Source organism: Cupressus sempervirens, chromosome 7 (assembly GCF_028749045.1).
Source record: "Cupressus sempervirens isolate cs-2001-9-10 chromosome 7, ASM2874904v1, whole genome shotgun sequence".
Classification (NCBI taxonomy): domain Eukaryota; kingdom Viridiplantae; phylum Streptophyta; class Pinopsida; order Cupressales; family Cupressaceae; genus Cupressus; species Cupressus sempervirens.
The window spans coordinates 515,167,416-515,187,890 of record NC_143124.1 but is presented as its reverse complement, the minus strand read 5'-3'; the positions used below and the strand labels follow the sequence as shown (position 1 = coordinate 515,187,890).

The window sequence follows — 20,475 nt, the reverse complement described above, 5'->3', positions numbered from 1 at the left end:
AATGGGACCTAAGTTCTTATGCCTGGTCATCACTATGTAGCTCAACATACACTATTTGTCTTGCTTGGCATTCACTATCCCGCATGATCGTTATGGATGGTTGGTCAATACTAACATTTCCTTCATCAACTTGCTCAACAATAGCTATCACTCGACTTATACCGTTTGTTCGGCTTCTTCTTAAGTTCCTTAATCTTTTGATTCAACTCCTTGATTGATCGATCAACACTGGTACTCGGTTAAGCTTAGAGTTATACTCAACTTCTTATCATCTCACACAACATCGATTCACTTGTCTTCTTAACTTCATGTAATGATTAAGGAACACATCATCTTGTCAATGACTAACTTATCAAGTGCCCATTGCAATTTTATGATACTTAACTTCTCTCTTCTTAATAATTTGACTAGCTCACCTTACTATCACCTTTTTTCAAATCTTCTTTATCAATCAAATGATATGACACTCTACACTGTTAGTAAATGTATCTCCAACAGGTTTGACATCAATGACAATATAACAATTGTTCCAATTGTAGTTTCCGACAATCTCCCTCTTTGACATTGATGACAACACCTCTAGCTGCTATGCAACCCAAAATCTTCATTACGTCTCCTTTTGAACTTGTTCTATTAGCTCCCTTTGTGTGTGTGTTCTCTCTTTCTTAGTTTCATTCTAATTCTCATCCAATGCAATCTTTGGATGCTCCCTTTGACATCATCTGTACTAGTAACACTAGTTTACTACTCCCTATTTCATTTCAATGCATACTCTTTCTTTGTCATATCTCCCCTTTGCTTGGATGGTAACTCAACAATATATTATCCCTCAACTCATGATATCAACTCATGGTAATTGCATAACTTCTCCCTCTTTATATGTAGCTTGTATGGTAACTTGAACACATTTGGCATCCTCTCCCTCTTTTACAACAATGCCAAAGATATCAACCATTCACATACATCTACTCTTTGCTCTAGCATAAATAACAACTTCATGTCATTGCTCTGTCTGATATAGAAATATCACTTCCACTTGTTTACCTTGACTCCTTGTAGTCTCATCCACTCCATGTTTCAGTTCATTTTTTCACAAACTTTAGGCAGCTCTTAAAGTGTGACCTCCCGCATCGATCTGTAAGATATTCTGATCATAACAAGTGATTCAATAGTTCATCTCTTCTCAGTTTGCCTCAGGTAGGGGGAATGACCGCTAACATGCCTCTTAGATACTCAAAAGCATCCTTATATAGTGCCTTTGTGAATATGGCAGCTATCTACTCCTTTGTGTCCACATATTCCAATCTTACTTATTTGTCTTGTATCATCTCTCTCAAGTAATGATATATGATTGTAATATGTTTAGTCTTTATGTGAATCATAGGGTTCTTTGATATGTTTATATCACTTGTGTTGTAACAAAAAATAACAACAAATTCAGTGATCTCTTCCTTGATACCGTTCAACAATTATTTGATCCGCACAATATTAGAACAATTGACTTTTTCAACAATATACTCATCTTTTGTTGTAGATTGTGTGATGCCTTTCTTCATTTGATAAACTTACAATCCAACAAAGAATTTGATCTTTCAAAACATTGACATCTCAAATTCCTTCATTTGATTGGAAAATGACTTACACATTAAATCTTATCCTCCAAATATGATATCACCAACACAAATTTCAGCTAGCAATATCTTGCTTTCAAATTCACTTTTTAGGTACAGATTGATATTGTTATTTGTTCTTGCAAAACCAATTTTGACCAAATAAGTGTGTAACCTTTCATACTATGATCTAGGGGCTTGTTTCAAACCATATAATGCTTTGTGTAACTTACATAACATGTTCCTCTCACTAGGATCAATAAATCCTTCAGGTTGTTCAATGTAGACTTCTTTCTCTAAGATTCCATTTAGAAATACAAATTTAACATCCATTTGGTATATTTTGAATCCTTTCTAAGCAACATATGCAAACAAAGTTCTCACTCCTTCCAACCTTGCAACATGAACAAAAGTCTCACTATAGTCAACTCCTTGTGCATATCCTTACAAACTAGTCTTGCCTTGTTCCTTGTGATTTCACCTTTTGCATTTCACATTTTTTCTAAAAATCCACTTAGTTCCAATCACATTCTTATCCTTTGTCCTTGGTACCAATGTCCATGTCTTGTTTTTCTCGATTTGCTCAACTTCTTCATTCATTGCTTCTATCCTTTCTTTATTCTCTAAAGCATCTTTAACTGATTTGGGCTCAAACTCACATAATAAGCATGTATCATTCTTCAATCTTCTTCTGGTCATGACTCCTGAATCTTTGTCTCTAATAATTTGATCTGGTGTATGATGTCTTCTCACATACTTTGCCAAGACAGTTTCAAGTCTCCTTTCTTCATGTTGTGTTCCACTAGATTTTACTTGTTCATTTGGATTTGGTGTACTTGCCTGCAACCCGACATCCTCTATCTAATGGTTGACAGTCTCTATCTATAACTCATCTCCTATAGCTTGGTGCTCAACATTCTGTTGATGCTCAGTAGAGCTCTTCTATTGAACTTCGGTAGTGCCTGGCTACTGATGCTTGAGAACCACCTTTTTTGGTGCAGGTAAAGTGCTAGGTTCACCTTCATAAACATAGACAAAATTTCTATAGTCTTCAGGATCTTTCTTGCATTCTTCATTCTTTTCTACAAATTCATCAACTCTAACATTGTTACTTTCTAGAAATTTTTTAGCGTTAGAGTTCAAACACTTCTAAGCTTTGATTTTAGTGGAATATCTTAGGAAAATACCTTCATCACTTTTTGCATCAAGTTTTCATTTTTTTGCATCTTTCAAAATATAACACTTTCTTCGAAAGACTTTGAAATTATTTACATTAGGTGCATGGCCATACTGAAGTTTAAAAAATATTTTCTTTGTAGCTTTCTTCACTTAAACTTAGTTAAGAGTATAGACTGCAGTATTTACAACTTTTCTCTAGTACTTTTGTGAAACATTCTTTTCCATCATCAATGTCCCTGCTCAGTCCATGATTAATCTATTCATTCTTTCAGCTATACCCATTCTATAATGGAGTCCTATGTGCACTCATTTGTCTCTTGATTCCTTTGTTATTGTCGAATATGTTGAACTCATCTGATATGAATTCACCCCCTTAATCTGATCTCAAACACTTTAGATTCTTTTATGTTTCATTTTCAACTCTAGCCAAATACCACTTAAACATTTGAAATGCATCAGATTTTTCTTTAAGAAATATCATAATCATCATTCTAGAAAAGTCATCAACAAATAGAATCAAATATGTGTCACCATAATAGCTTTGCACTTCAATAGGACCACATAAATCAATATGAACCAACTACAAAATATCATTTGAAGAATAGGTCTTGCTCTTAAAACTAGACTTTGTCATTTTACCCGTTTGACATTGTTTGCACATCACCTTATCAAGTTTGTTTAATCTTGGTAACCCTTTAACTCTTTTTATATTATTAATGCTTACCAAATTATCAAAGTTCACATGACATAGCCTCTTATGCCATAACCAAACATCCTCAACTTGTACAAATAAACATGTGTCTTCATATTTGCTGTGCACATCCAATTAGTTCACCAATAACATTAGAGGAGGTGTGAATCAGTTACTACAAAAATAAATCCCAGATCCTTTAGATGTCAATACAAATCAAAACTCTGATTAAACTGTATTTTGCTATAACTTGACAAACACACATGCACTTGGTTTACTCTAGCAAATATTGTAACTCGGCAATAACTAAAATAACAACAGTAACTCGTCAAATGCAGAACTTGAGATATTTTCTGTGATTAGTTTTAAGATTAACTTAGTTGCATACACAAAATAAATAGCATGAACACAAGTGACACTAAGATATAACGTGGAAACCCAATTTGGGAAAAATCACCAATTGCAACTACTTACTGATTTTCACTCTTCTGAATTAAGCCCTATTAGGAGCTAACCCTGTTAAAAGTTACAAAACACACTGTTAGGCATGACCTTGTTGGAGGATTTAATCACCCAATTAGGAGTGGCTTTGTTAGAGGTCTTTAGACACTTCAATCTAAAAATACCATCTTGTTAGAGGATTTTCAAATAGCTATTAAGCCAACTTGGTTAAGAGATTTAAATCACTGCTGCAATGGTTAGAAAGTAACAATGAGATGACCTAACTTCTGATGGAACAAAATTGTTGATTACAAATTTCAATTCTGGCTTAAATACTTGATCCTTCTTGGTCGAATGTATCTTTGTAGGTCAATAAGGATATTCTGCTTATCCTTCTAATTTGCTTTCTCTAAGCATCATCAAATCTTCTATTATGTTTCACACATTCAATCCTCAATTTGACCTTATTTTTATATCTTACACATTGTCAAGTCAGCTTGAATACAACTTAGAATACTTAATATTCATCTCCTCAATCGGCTAGAACCAACAATTAAATCAATTGAGCTCAATATGCGAAAACAAGAAAATCTTTCATTAGCCAACCATGCTTGGTAGATACTAACTCAGAAACGATTTTACTGTGTTAACCAAGTAAACTCAATTAACACTATATATTCACAAACTTTATTTGGCAATTAAGTGAGCTCGGTTAATAATGGTTCAATCCAACATTTCCTTCTTTAACCGAGTGAGCTCGGTTAACACTCAACTTTTGTAAACTTTCCTTTAACGACCGAGTGAACTCGATAGATATTGACTTCTGAACTTGTCTAACTCTGGAATGTTTGATAGACAAAGGAAACTATCTTCATCGCCCGAGTGAGCTCGACATACACTGATTGACAATGATATGACATTTTGTGTAACATCAAAGATAACACACAATTAATCAGTTGTTTTCAACAATCTCTCTCTTTGGCATTCATGGAAACACAACATGTCATAATACAATGAAATTTTAAAAAAAATATTAAAGTAAGGAACATATCCTTAGTTTTATTCTGATTCTCATCCATGAGAACTCTCTCTATTAGTATGAATTCTCTCTACCTTCAATTTCTCCCTTTGTCAGCAAAACTCTATCTTCAACATCTTCTTTTGATAGCAAACTTCCCTTCTTTGATATCAAACCAAGTTTTTTCTCTTTGACATCTCTGAAGTAATAAAATTTCTATGAGATATGACAACAAATTTCTCCCTCTTTGACATCTCATGCCAAAGACAATGTTCAGTGAATATCAATGTACCTTATGTATTGATTCATTTGCAATGTGCCTTGTCAATACTGAATCAACTATTTAATCTTCAACATGCTCTGGTTGATGCATCACTAAACTGTATTTAGTGAGCTTTGGATAGGGGAATGACCCCTAACTTACCTCTTAGATACTAAAATGCATCCTTAGGAAATGGCTTAGTGAATATATTTGCAATTTGCTCTTTAGTATTCACATATTCCAATCTTACCTCTTTATGTTGTACTAGTTCTCTCAAAAAATGATATTTTATAGCAATGTGCTTGGTTTTGGTATGCATCACAGGATTTTTGGATATATTTATTGCATTGGTGTTATCGCAGAAGATAACCATTGGATCCTTGATTTCTATCTTCATACTTGCTGACAATTGCTTGAACAACATTAGAACAATTAACTATTGCTGCCACATATTTTGCCTTTGCTGTGGACTGAAAAATACAATTATGCTTCTTGCTTGTCCAAGACACCAGTCACCAAAAAAGAATGCTCCACCACTTGTGCTTTTTCAGACATCAACACTTCTTGCCCAATTAGCATCTGTGAATGCTTTAAATCCAAGTTGCCTCCTTTTTTGTACCATAATCCATAGTCTTCAGTACCTTTCAGATATCTCATGATTCTTTTGATTGCCATCATGTGATTTTCTTTGGGATTTGCTAAGAATCTTGCCACCATACCAACTGCTAATACAATATTAGGCCTTGTATGCACTACATTCTGCAATTTTCCAATCATTGATCTGTATGTGGTTTGATCTTCCTCTTTGGAATCATCATTTTTGGAAAGCTTATGTCTAGTAGACCTAGATGTTCCAATAGGTTTTGAATCTTCCATTCCAAACTTTTTTAGTATTTCCTTGATATATTTGGATTGAGTAATGTAGATACCATCTTTTTTTTATTGGATTTGCAATCCAACAATTTTTTAAATCTCTCCAAACATGGACATCTCAAATTCTTTACTCATTTTTTTTGAAACTGCTTTGCATAAGTCATCATTTCTTGTAAATAAAGTGTCATCCACAAATGTTTCTGCCAACACAATCTTCTTGTCTAGTCCTTCCTTGATATACAGATCGTTCTTATCATTTGTTCTTAAAAACTAATCTTTATCAAGTAGTTTTGAAGTCTTTCATATCAAGCTCTGAGAGTTTGCTTGAGACCAAACAATGCTTTGTGTAATTTGTAGACCATATCTCTTTTGTTAGTATCTAAAAAACCTTCAGGTTGCTCTATGTAGACTTTCTCATCAAGAATTTCATTCAAGAATGCAAATTTACATCCATTTGATAAACTTTAAATCCTCTGTGTGTTAAATATGCTAGTAAAGTTCTAACACTTTCTAATCTTGCAACAGGAGAAAAAGTTTCATCATAATCAATACCTTCTTCTTGAGAATAACCTTTACAAACTAATTTTGCTTTGTTTTTTGAAACTTTTCCATCTTCATTTAACTTATTTTGAATACCCACTTTGTGCCAATTACATTTTTATCCTTGGGTCTAGGAACAAGAGTCCAACTCTTATTCTTCTCTATCTCTTCTATTTGTTCATGCATATCTTCAATCCAAATTTCATTATCCAAAGCATCTTTAACATTTCTAGGTTCAAATTCAGCAAGCAAACATGTACTGTTCAATTTGTTTCTTATCATTGACCCATCGGATTTGTCTCCAATGATCTGATTAAGTGCATGGTGCCTTCTAACATATCTTGCTAACACAGGTACTTTGGATTTATAATATGTTTCAATAACCTCTTCATGATCTTCTATATCTAGCTCGGGTCCCACTATCTGTGACTTAAGTCCATCAGACTCAGTTTTCTCTGGCAACAACTCAATAGCTTCTGACTGCAACTCGGGTCCTGCAGACTATGACTTGGGTTGTACTAGTTGCAACTCGGTAGCTTTTGGAGATTTTTGGGACTTGGGAGGTGAGGCTTTCTGACGTCCAAATAGATTTGGCATTATATCAGGTTTATAATAAACATACTTTCTGTAATCCTCAGGTTATCTGTTGCTTTCTTCTTTACTCTTTTCAGCAAATTCATCAATTCTCACATGTGCACTTTCTATGATTTTATGAGTAATTAGATTCAAACACTTGAATACGTTACTTCCGAAGGATTATCCTAAGAATATGCCGTCATCACCTTTGACATCAAATTTACCTTTCTTAGATTCCTTCAAGATATAGCATTTGCTACCAAATACTTTCAAGTAACTTACATTAGGTTTGTAACCATACCATATCTCATGAGGAGTTTGATTTGAGTCTTTCTTCAATTGTACTCTATCCAAGGTATGCACTGCAGTATTGATTGCTTCCTTCCAGTATTTGATTGCAATAGTATTTTTTATCATTAAGGTTCTTACACAGTCCATGATGGATCTGTTCCTTCTTTCAACTATACCATTATGTTGAGGTGTACCAGGGGCTGATACTTGTCTCTTAATTCCTTGCTCAATGCAAAATTCATTGAACTCATTGGAAATGAATTCACCATCTCTGTCTGATCTCAAACATTTCAGCTTTTTTCCAATTTCTTTCTCTACTCTTGCCAAATACTACTTAAACTTTTGAAAACTTTCAGATTTTTCTTTTAGATACACTACAGTCATCACTCTAGAATAATCATCAACAAATAGAATAAAATATTTATCTCCACTGTAGCTCTCTATTCCAATAGGTCTACATAAGTCTGTATGAACTAGCTCTAAGACTTCTTTTGAATGATGGTCTTTGCTCGTGAGACTTGTCTTTCCCATCTTATCAATTTGATAATTCTTCCATAGACCCATATCAGGTTTCCTCAAACTAGGAATGCCTCTTACTCTTCTATTTTTGCTTATCTTGACCAGATTATCAAAGTTCATATGACACAACCTTTTATGCCATAACCAACTTTCTTCTACTTGAGCAATAAAACATGAACTTTTACTGAGATCTAAGTAGAATACATTACCTTTTGTTCATTTGCTAGACCCAACCAGATTTCCTTTTCCATTTAGTAGTTTGACCTTCCTATTCATGAATTCCACCTTGAATCCAGTGTTATTCAACTGTGCCACACTTAGTAGATTATGCTTTAATCCTTCAACCCAATGAGTATTGTCACATCTAAGTTCATTGGTTAGTGAGATACAACCTTTTCCCTTTATGTAACAAGGTTCATTGTTTCCAAATCTCACACTACCACCATCATAATATTCCATGTGTTCAAATTTTGTTTTATCACCATTCATATGATGTGAGCAGTCACTATCAATAATCCATGAATCATTTTTGCTAATATGAGAGATAAGTGCCATTTATCTCCTTCATCATCAGATTCATCTTTTGCCACAACATATAACATTTCATCATTTTCACTACTATCTAAATCTTTAGCTATAAAACAAGATTTCTTACCTTTGTCTTTGTAGTGTTTGTAGTTTTTGAAATCCTTCTTGCCTTTGTGCTTGTTGTGTTTCTTTTCATTTTTGTTTTCTTTATTTGGGCACCTTACAGCAATGTGTCCAACTTCCTCACAAGAAAATAGATTAAAGGATTCTTACCTTTATACTTTCCTTTGCCTTTGGGATACCTTCTTGCAAGCAATGCTTCAAAGGCTTCAAGATCACTGTCAAAACTGCCTTCCTCTTCACTTTCAAATTGTTTGCTTTTAAATCTTTTAGCTTTCTTCTTAAGTGATACCTTGGCTTCAAATGAAAACTCAAGATTGCTAGAGCTAGGATTATAATTATCATAGTTCTCTAGTTGAAATGTTGTCAATCTTCCAGCTAGAACATCCAAATTTATATTATTTTTTTATGACATCTCATCTTTTGAATAGTAGACACTTTGATTGCATAGATAGGAAGAAGGGTTTTGAGTACCTTGCTTACCACTATTACATCTTTAATTATTCCTCTAGAGGCTTTCAGAGCACTTACTCTAGCTTTAATTTTTTCTAAATATTTTGCAATGTTTTCATCCTCTCTCATTTTCATTTAGTCAAATTGTCCTCTAAGACTTTCTGCTTTGGCTCTCCTTACATTGTCATATTCTCCATAGATGGCTTTTAGCTTGATCCACATTTTATAAGCAATTCGACAATCTTTGACCTCATCAAATTCAACATAGTTGAGAGATGAAACAATACCAATCATGATATTATGACTCATCTTCTCTGCAATTTCTTCAATGGTCATAGTTCCGATAGGAGCCTTGTATTTGGTGTCTAGATTTTTTAACCCTGAATCTCTAATGGTTGCCAATTGTAGTGTCATGAGTTCTTGTCATGCCTTGAAGTTATCTCTGTTTAGCTTTGGAATCTACCTTTTGTAAGACATCCTGATCTTGAACTTAGGTCTTTGAAACCTTTTCTACAAGCACCAAAAGCTCTAATACCAATTGTTGGAAATATAAAAGGAGTAACTGAGAGGGGAGGGGTGAATCAGATACTACAAAAATAAATCCCAGATCCCTTATATGTCAATACAAATCAAAACTCTGATTAAACTGTATTCTGCTTTAACTCGGCAAACACACATGCACTTAGTTTACTTTAGCAAATATTGTAACTCGGCAATAACTAAAATAACAACAGTAACTCAAAAAATGTAGAACTTAAGATATTTTCTGTGATTACTTTAAGATTAACTTAGTTGCACACATAAAATAAATAGCATGAAGACAAGTGACACCAAGATTTAACGTGGAAACCCAATTTGGGAAAAACCACCAATTGCAACTAGTTACTGATTTTTACTCTTCTAAAGTGAGCCCTGTTAGGATCCAACCTTGTTAAATGTTATAAAACACATTGTTAGGTGTGACCCTATTAGAGGATTTAATCACCCTATTAGGAGTGGCCTTGTTAGAGGTTTTTAGACACTTCAATCTAGAAATGCCACCTTGTTAGAGGAGTTTCAAATAGCTCTTAAGCCAAATCGGTTAAGAGATTTAGATCACTGCTACAATGGTTAGAAAGTAACAATGAGATGACCTGATTTTTGATGCAACTGAATTGCTGATTATATATCTCAATTCTGGCTTGAATACTTGATCCTTCCTGATCGAATATATCTTTGCACCTCAACAAGGATATTCTGCTTGTTATTCTAATTCGCTTCCTCTAAGCATCATCAATTCTTCTAGTATGTTCCACACATTCAATCTTCAACCTGACCCTATTTTTATATCTTACACATTGTCAAGTCAGCTTGAATACAACTTAGAATACTTAATATTCACCTCCTCAGTTAGCTAGAACCAACAATTAAATCAATTGAGCTCAATATGCCAAAATAAGAAAATCCTTTGTTTGCCGACCATGCTTGGTAGACACTAACTTAGAAACGATTTTCCTGTGTTAACCAAGTGAACTCGGTTACCATTGCATATTCACAAAGTTCCTTTGGTAACCAAGTGAGCTCGGTTAACATTGGTTCCATCCAACATTTCCTTCATTTAACACTCAACTTCTGCAAACTTTTTTTTGACAACCGAGTGAACTCGGTAGATACTGACTTCTGAACTTGGCTAACTTTGGAATGCTCAATAGACACAGGAAACTATCTTCATCGCCTGAGTGAGTTTGGCATACACAGACTGACAATGATATGATATTTTGTGTAACATCAAAGATAATACACAATTAATCAATTATTTTCACAAGCCTCTTATGCCATAACCAAACATCCGCAACTTATACAAATAAACATGTATCTTCATATAGGTCTAGGTGGAACAAGTTACCTTTTGTTTGCTCCAGACATCCAATTATTTCACTAGTAACATCATAGTTCTTTGCCCTCTTGTTTTGGAACTCTATTCGGTAGCCACCACTGTTCAATTGTGCCACACTTAAAAAATTGTACTTTAGCCCATCAACCCAATATGTATTGTCACATCTAATCTTATCATTCAGTATAATTTATCCTTTACCTTTGACATACCATGGTGCATCATTTCTAAACTTATCAGTACTCCCATTATAATGTTCTAACTTCTAAAACTTACGTGTATCACCAGTCATATGGTGTGAGAAACCACGATCAATTATCCATTTATCATTTTTCCTTACATGTAAAATCAATGCAGTTTTCTCACCTACATCATAATCATCTTTCATTGCAACAAAAACTACTTCTCCATCATGATCAATAGAATCAGTACTAGAACCATCTTATTCAGTAATGTAGCAAGATTTCTTACCTTTGTATTTGTAGTTGTTCTAGTATTTGTTACCTCGTCTGTCTCTATTGTCTCTCCTTCCTCAGTACTTGAAGTCTTTTCTTTCATCCTTCCCATCTCTTTCACACACCTTGCAGCAATATGAACAACTTTGTTAAATGTGAAACATATTATAGGGAGTTTACCTTGTATTTACCTTTTCCACTTGGTACCTTTTGGCTAGTAATGCTTCAAGTTCATCAAGGTCATCACCTGATTCACGGTCACTTCCACATGTTTGCTCTTCTTCTTTCTTCTACGTCTATCAAGGGTTAGTTGTCCTTTAAAAGAAGATTCAACACTAGCAAGGCAATAATTATCAAAATTTCACAGTTCAAATGTAACGAGTCTACCAACTAGACTATCCAAGGTCAGATCATTACTAGGTGTACATGTTAGTTCTTGAATTGTAGATACTCTAATTGCATGGATGGGAAGTAAAGTCCTCAATACCTTACTCATCATAGTCGTATCAAATATGTCTCCTCCAGCCCCTCTGAGAGTATTCACCACCTCTTTGATTCGGCTACAATATTGTGCAATGGTCTCACCTTCTTTCATTCTCATGTCATCAAATTTTCCTCTCAAGCTTTCTGCCTTAGCCCTCAACACATTCTTGTCTCCCCCATAGATTTGTGTCAACTTATCCTACATTTGCTTTGCAGTAGTGTAGTCCTTTACATCATCAAATTCAACATAACTTATAGCTACTGCCAGTGAGATCAGTGAGATATGTGCTCCATTGCTAGACACCATAAAGGATGGTGTGAAGGCTAGGTTTAGATGGAATGAACAAGCTAACAAGGGGTTTGAAATACTGAAAGAGAAGCTATCTTCTCTTTCAGTATTTCAAACCCCTTGTCAATCTTTTTGAAATATTGAAAGAGAAGCTATCTTCTCTTTCAGTATTTCAAACCCCTTGTCAGTCTTCTCTTTCAGTATTTCAAACCCCTTGGTCTTCTCTTTCAGTATTTCAAACCCCTTGTTAGCTTGTTCATTCCATCTAAACCTGGCCTTCACACCATCCTTTATGGTGTCTAGCAATGGAGCACAACTTCTCTTTCAGTATTTCAAATCCCTTGTTAGCTTGTTCATTCCATCTAAACTTGGCCTTCACACCATCCTTTATGGTGTCTAGCAATGGAGCACACATCTCACTAATTGCCTTCATGGCTTTCATTCCATTGTGTGCGGTTGGATGTGAAGGTACCAAGTTGACAACAAGTGTACACGAGACATTTTTTTTATCAAAACTTGCACAAATTGTGATATTTTGAAGTACATGAATTGATTTTTCTTTTCTTTTGTTTTCAGTAGATAGAGTAGGAGTTTTCTAAGTTGTGTACATAGTTTGGAGTTGGCGTGATCAATTTTGATAGGGTAGATTAAATTTCTTTGAACTCTGCTTGTCTCTGGACATATCTGGGCAATGTGAAAAGAATGGAGTCTACATTCATCTTCAATAGTTAAAAATCCATGGACTTGTCAGAAATGAAAGTAGACTTCCTGTACACTATGTCATTTTTGGTTGGAGTTGGGAAAGTGCCATTTGCTATTTTTTCCAACCAGCCCTAGGCGACTCCTGGAGAAACCTAACTAGGTGGCTGATTTTGAAAAGTGCTTCACACTTGCAAGGGTGAATTGAAATTTGGGAAATGCCTTTGGGTTGGAGAAGTGTCTAAAGAGTTTGTAAACTCATTTACAAGAATGGGTCAATCCCTCTAATGGGATTTTGAAAGCTTACTTTTATGATTGGTTAGTATAGTCCTTAAAACCCTTATAAACCCTCAGTTTTAGGTTAGGACATGGTCAGGACTAGTCAAGATTTGAAATCTAATAAATCTTAAGGATCAACCTGAATGGTAGTTTATTTTTAGAAGTGTTATGAAATTTGTGGAGAAAAAGACCAAAAATTGAGATAGGAGGCCTAATTGAAGACCTAGTAGGCCTAATCAGGTATTGGGGCAATTGATGAGATTGGTTAGAAAAACCCTTCAAGAAATGAATCCAAGGTACTTAGAGAAGAAAGTTAGTCATGAGAAAGAAGCCTTCACACCCCTGCAAGACTTTTAGGTGATCTTGGGGGCATGAAGCATATAGGGAGCACTAAGGCTTTAGTGAAGAAGCAAGCACAATTGGTAGGAAACCCTTGTAGCAAGTTTGATTTCTTTCCTAAGAGATCATTAACTTTCTAGGTATGACCTAGATGGTATAAACCCTAATAAGGTGAAGTTGTTAAGATAAGGTGAAAGTTAGGGGTGTTTCCTATCAAGGGGGAGGGAGGGGTCCCTGTGGACCATTGACATATAGTCAAAGTTTAGCTATGCTAGTGGAAATTGTTTACTTTTAGGATCTAGTTTGAGTCATTGAGTTGTGAAAGTTTAATATTTTTCACCATAGCTGGAGTAAAGTAGAAATATGACAAATGTATGAAGAAATTTGTCTTGTATTTGATGATATTGTATGTGAGTAATTTACAAATAAAGATTATGATGGAGATAGTGAGAGGTTGTGTAAACTTGAATGATAAGAATGCTCTAGTGAGATACACACAATATTGAAGTTTTTTTAAGGATATGTAAGTAGACCTATAACAAATTGTATTCTATTATTGTGAGTTGGAAACTCTTTAGGTTGTACTTATGGATAGAAACGCTAACATAAGCCTGGTGTATGGTGAACTTTACATGTTGATGAATATGTGATAGAAGTTAAATCCATAAAATGCTAGTTGGACGTTTGCCCTATGTGGCTCTAGGTGTTGCCTTATCCTGACGTGAATGGTATTGAACTTGCATGCTAAGCTAGACATATGCAAACCAATGTGTTAATTATGTATGTCTCAAAGTAGCATTGTAGGATTAGAATATGTTGTTAAAGCTCTGGGTGTCAACCATTAGTGTTGTATGGCATGGTTGAGGAAAGTGAATCTAGCTATCTTGCATAGAATTGTGTAGACCAACTAAATTAATTCTTTCATTCATGTGAACAAAGTCAGTCAACTAAAAACTCATGTCATATGTGAAACCTCGTATCAAGTTTATTTAACAATACAAGGTATAGCTGGGGTACCAAACAACGATTTCTTGAATTATTATGAAAAATCACAAGCTGTGTGAGAATTTCTACAAATCAAAGACCATTTCTTATAGAGCAATCACCTCCAATTCAATTGATGCACAAATGAATGCTTAAGTAAACTTTGTCTAAAAAGCCATATGTTATGTTGAATAAGTGTGGTGTTGTGTATAGGGCAATTCACCCTTCTTGGAGAGTGATATTTTCTTTATGTTGAATAGACCTATGGGTGTCATAAGAGAAAGTTGTAGTAGTTGCACCCCCTTTAGATTTGTGTCCTTATTACACTAGAGAAACTTATATAAGACTTAGAGGTATCAATGTATAGGAAAGATTATGCATAGGCCTTTAATCAGATTGCCTTATTCACTTATTCGCTCCAACTTTGCAACTATGATTTGCAAGGCCTAATTAGACTGCCTTTTAAAATCGCACATTATACAACAAGGCATTCAATGAAAAGGAGGCATGATCTAACAGCACGCATGTAATGGAAGTTGTGAGTAGGTATATGTACAAATTAAATAAGGAACATTAGAGTATTGTGAGAACAAATCTATGTGACACTTCATATCATGGTGTTGTTGTACCAAAGACCTGGTGAATGTAAAACTTTACACATTTGCAAGGATTTGTGGATTCCACAATAGAGTCCTAGGCTCAAATTGCAAGATACCTCACCAACTGCTGAAATCGGGCGAAATTCTGCATTTAACTGGCTGGGAGCGACATACTCCATATGAAAGGATACCCACTAGTCATGGTAGCCGGCTGAACATTATCCCCTTCCTTCTTTCTTTAGGAAAAAAAAATTGAATTTATCGATGTTTCAAGTGAGTATGTATCTTGTACAGTGATGTTTTCAAAATTCGGAACTTCGAAGAAATGTACTTTAATAGTACTACTACCTCCGCTATCTTAAGTCACTTGCTATATGACACATGTCATTACATACTAATTATAACTATTAATATTTTGAAAATTAGTTTTATAATATATATGATACGTCATTACATACTAATTACAACTTCTAACATTTTGAAAATTAGTTTTAAAATATAAGAAACTCGCAGAGATATTCTATTATAAAATTGAAATTCAAGATATCTATTCACTACAATTGGTATATCCGCACTACCCCACCATCCATGGTCCCTATCATCCTTTCCTCCTTGCTGTCCCCAAATTTAGACCCTTGCTACTCCTTTCTTGAAACCCATCGCTGCATCTATACATTGAATAGTCTGTTCTTTGGTAGTGTCTTGACTACCAACAAAAATTAAGTTGATTATAATTTCTGCATGTCTGGAGCCATATGTTTTTGCTTTGTTTTGTCAAAATTAACTTCTGGATTCTTTCTTTTTGGAGGGGTAAGTAGAGGGGAAGAAGTTTTGACGGTGGTTGTGATAACACCACTGCCATATTATATAGGACCTAAAGAATAATTTGCAGATATTGCGACTGACGTCTTACTGGTTGAATGTTTGAATGGTATATAGTTCAAAGCGTGGGTTGTTCGTTTTTGTTTTAATGTAATTACAAATATGACAAGCAATCTAATCTCTAGCATTCTATTATTATTATTATTTATAGCCATACTTTTCCCTGCACTTGCATAATTGAGATGAAACGAAATTATATCAATGCCAATGAAAAGGTTAAGTCAATGGGACCTGAAAATATAAGATTCTAATAAAAATTATTAATCCATTGCCTTTTATCAATCTGCAGATTATTTCCAATCAGACCTGGGGGAAGAGTTTTTGAACTTATTTATGGTAGCAAACAAATTCGCACTGAAGGGGGCTTTGTAGCTTGCACTGTGATTTCACATATATTTGGTAGTGAACTTTATAAGATGTTTAGGGAGAGAAGCCAGGTTTTTCCATTCAGTCCAGATGAGGTTGTATTTGGGAATGATCCTCAACAATCCTTGTATTGCCATCTACTATGTGCACTGCTATATTCAAATGAGGTAGAATATTTCCGATCAATTTTTTCTTACTCCATAGTGGATGCTCTCCGGACACTCGAGCAAGTCTGGCAAGAACTTTGTTCTGACATCAAGGAAGGGAGACTTAGTGAACGAATCACAGTGCCTTCTATGAGAGCGGCCGTTTCAAATTTGCTTAAACCAAATCCAGCTTTAGCAGGTCACATCTACGAAAAATGTAAAGACATGGAGAATTGGCATGGAATCATCCCACGGCTTTGGCCCAGTGTCAAGTATATCCATTGTGTCACTACTGGTGCCATGGAACCATACCTAAGAAAATTGAGACATTATGCAGGCGATCTACCATTGATGAGTGGAGATTACGGTGCCACTGAAGGTGGATTTGCAGCCAATGTGAATCCCACATTCCCACCAGAGAATGCAACTTTCACAGTGGTACCCAACCTTGCATATTTTGAATTCATTCCACTTCACTTGCATCTTGAAGATCGGAAAACGGTTCAGAATGTATCTAATGTCCACCATACTCAATTTGAAACAGTGGGTCTGACAGAAGTGAAAGTTGGGGAGGATTATGAGGTGGTCGTCACAACATGTGGTGGTGCGTTCGATCTCCGCTTTTTTCTTCAGTTTTCTGCTTGAGTTTTCTATTTGCCTGGGAAAATTTTGATTTGTCAACCAAAATAAATAAATATTGAATTATACATCATACATTCGTTATTATTTTGAATTCGATTCTCTTAGAGTTTTTAAATCAATTCTTTGTTGGATCACACCCCACGCTACAATGGTCAAGATAATTGAAAATTACAGATTGTGAAAACTTGAAGTGCTTTTTATAGAGAGATTCCTTCTTAATATCTCTCGATGAATACAGGACTTTACAGGTACAGGCTCGGTGATGTTGTCAGAGTGACTGGATTTTACAATTCTACTCCCCAATTGTCATACATGTGCCGTAAGAACCTCCTTCTTACATTAAACATTGACAAGATCACAGAAAAAGATTTGCAAATAGCCGTTGAGAAGGCTACCAGAGTACTCGGGGAAGAAAGTGTGGAGCTGGTTGACTTCACAAGCTATGCAGATATGTCAACTGAACCAGGTCACTATGTAATATTTTGGGAGCTCAGTGAAAAGGTAGAAGGAAGTGTTATAAGTAGATGTTGTTCCATGATGGACGAGTCTTTAATTGAACCGGGCTATGCTGGTTCTAGGAAATCCAAGACCATTGGGCCGCTTGAAATTCGTATTGTGGAAAAGGGTGCATTCCGAAAGATTTTAGATCATCGCTTGAACCTCGGAACGACAGCAAGTCAGTTCAAAACCCCCCGCTGCGTCAATTCTCACCAAGACTTGCTTGGCATTCTCGACAACTGTGTAATCCACACGCATTTCAGCACATACCTCTCTTAATTTGGTACAGGGTCCAAATCATATTTTATTTCTATTGTTCTCGAGAGGGCTTTTGGGCTGTGTGGACTAATGACGTTAGGGATGTTCATGGCCTACAAGGAAGGCTTGGAATTTGATGCTGTATGGAAAGTTTATTAAATCAAAGTAGTATAATATTGAATAGAAGATTGTTAATGTTTGCCATGTCAAAAATAGTTTATAGGGCTTCTAGATCTTATTATTTTTGTGTTGTTTAAGTGTTGGCTTTCTCTAATTTAGTGTAATAATAAGCTCTATTGTTTCTACATAATTTTGATTGAATATTTCTTTAAAATTATCAATGTCAAATTTCATATGTATCTATCTTGACGTGATTTTGTGTATTAAGTGTACTACAATTTATTTATTTTCCAATTTTCAACTATACACAAGATACGAATCTCTCTTCCCAAACATTTTTATGTTCTTTTTCAACTCCCTCTTTCATAATGAAACTACATTCAACCTTTCCTTTGTTTCCCAAAAAATACGAGGTAGATCAATAAAATTTGAGCACAATTTATCTATTTGCAACAAGGAAGTATTACTTTGATGTACAACGTCAAATTCCAACCTCTACTTTTCAACCCTATGATCAAGCACTTTCATTAGGGTATTCACTCTCTTTATCAAAATTTAAATTTTTACTTCGTCCCTTTCAAACTCTAAATCCTCAATTGTACCAATATAATGTTCAAAGATTGGCAAGATTGGAGAGATTGGTTTGATGATGATATGTTACATTCATGATTGAGTTTGTCATTGATGTCAACATAGCATGTTTGATGTCTTCTATGGTATATGACAGAAGAACAACATAAAGATTAAGTTGGTAGGGACGACTAATTGAGCATGATAACCAATTGAGGTTATGAGAAATACTTTTGAGTATCTGGTATATGCAGTTAACGTCGGAAGTAGAAAGGACAAGTCTAGAATAAGTTATGTAAGTTTTGGTGATGTATGTTTTGAGATAGAGTTTACAGCGGCATGTTTTGGTAAACCTGTTATATCTCTTAGCAGAGTTGATATCTTGATGATCGAGGGTGAGGACATGAAGATGACATGTTGAGGATGTTGTGGCTAAGCTCGCTCGTCATAATATTGCGTGTACAACAAATTATTCAAGTTGCAAGGTGGAAGATTTTTGTTATTGCTTAGTATAGAGTGTGTGCACCAAGTTGTGGTGCCAAAAACATGACACCCATTTTATTTTTTTTAGTTTTTAAAAGCGCGTACGCGCTTTTAAAAACTTTTATTTTATTTTAATAAATGGGCTGCAAACCCGCAACCCATTTCATTTTGCAAAGATTTCCTCCTCACAGCGCGTACACAAGTTGAAAGAATTGAAGACTTTCACCACCTGCCTCCTCAACATGCCTCCTCGTCGTCGACGTTCGAGATCGAGATCACATCATATGTTTTCTACTCTTGTTTTTTCATTGTTTTGTAGGTTTTTTCCAATTTTGCTTTAAATTTGTTTATTTATTTAGACTGCAATTGGTTTCTTAATAGGAAATGTGGATAATGAAATGCCAAATCCCCAACAAGATTAAAACTAGAACCCTCCACAAGATCCAAACGAAAACCCTCCATAAGATGAGAATCGAAACTCTCCACAACAAGAGCAAGAAATTTTGCAACCTGCAGCGATTGGAAGACCTCCTAACACACAAGACAACATAATAAATGAAATAAAAAGAGGGAAAAATGAATTAGAAGCACTCATTGGTAGGTTGAAAACTTGTGGACAAACCAATCCAATGAGAGCACAATTGACATCCTCTCTTGAGTCCATTATGACCCATGTAGCTTCTATTAGTGGTCAGTTGGATATTTGGCGTGTTAAGAGGGATGAACAAAGAAGATATTATGCAAACAAATTATCATATCAAGATGTAAAAAAAAAAAAGAAATAGCAAAAGGTAACATTTGTGCATTGTTTAAAAAGCTTGGTGAACAAAACATTGTTAGAGAGACAACTAAAAGGTTCCCCATCCATCAATACATACATGATGATATTAGAAATAATTTTTGGGATAGATGGTGAATGGTCTTTGATGCCCCTCCTTGCAATAATTATGAGGTTTCAATGTATTTCTGAAAGAAATTATATTGTGAATTTGTCCTTGGGGAGATCCTTAATTATTTTGATAAATTTGAATCTCAGGATGGAGGTGGGGGGTCATCATTTGAGAGGCTGGGGGCACGTGTGATCCTAATGTAGTTAGGGCACTTGTTTTCAAGCCACAGGGTGAGCATGTGATTATTCCTTCAGTTGTGAAGGAACATGTAGAGGCCAACATTCTAGAGACTAGTAATACTTTGACGTAGACCCTCATTCATTGCACGAGTTCATTAGTTGAAGAGGAGCCCTCTGTGCATCGCAGTCACATCTGCACATCATGTGGATCCTTATGCACATTTGGCAGTCATGTTAGAGATGGTATGGATGATGAGCTAGTCACTAATTAGTTCCTAAATGAGACATTTGGCATTGACACAAGGAAATTACAATTATAATAAACTAATTTGATCACATT

At 35.1% G+C, this 20,475-nt stretch overlaps 1 protein-coding gene across 1 annotated transcript in view; it reads left to right on the top strand.

Moving 5' to 3' along the window:
* The window catches only part of LOC149547790 (jasmonoyl--L-amino acid synthetase JAR4-like), a 52,634-nt gene extending 34,546 nt beyond the window's left edge, over positions 1–18,088 (top strand). Inside the window, exons 3-4 of the mRNA XM_089791841.1 lie at positions 16,273–17,099; positions 17,376–18,088. Of these exons, the coding sequence (XP_089647967.1) occupies positions 16,273–17,099; positions 17,376–17,914 (1,366 nt within the window). The 3' untranslated portion in view covers positions 17,915–18,088. The remainder of the gene's footprint in view (positions 1–16,272; positions 17,100–17,375) is intronic.
* The last annotated feature ends 2,387 nt before the right edge of the window (positions 18,089–20,475 follow it).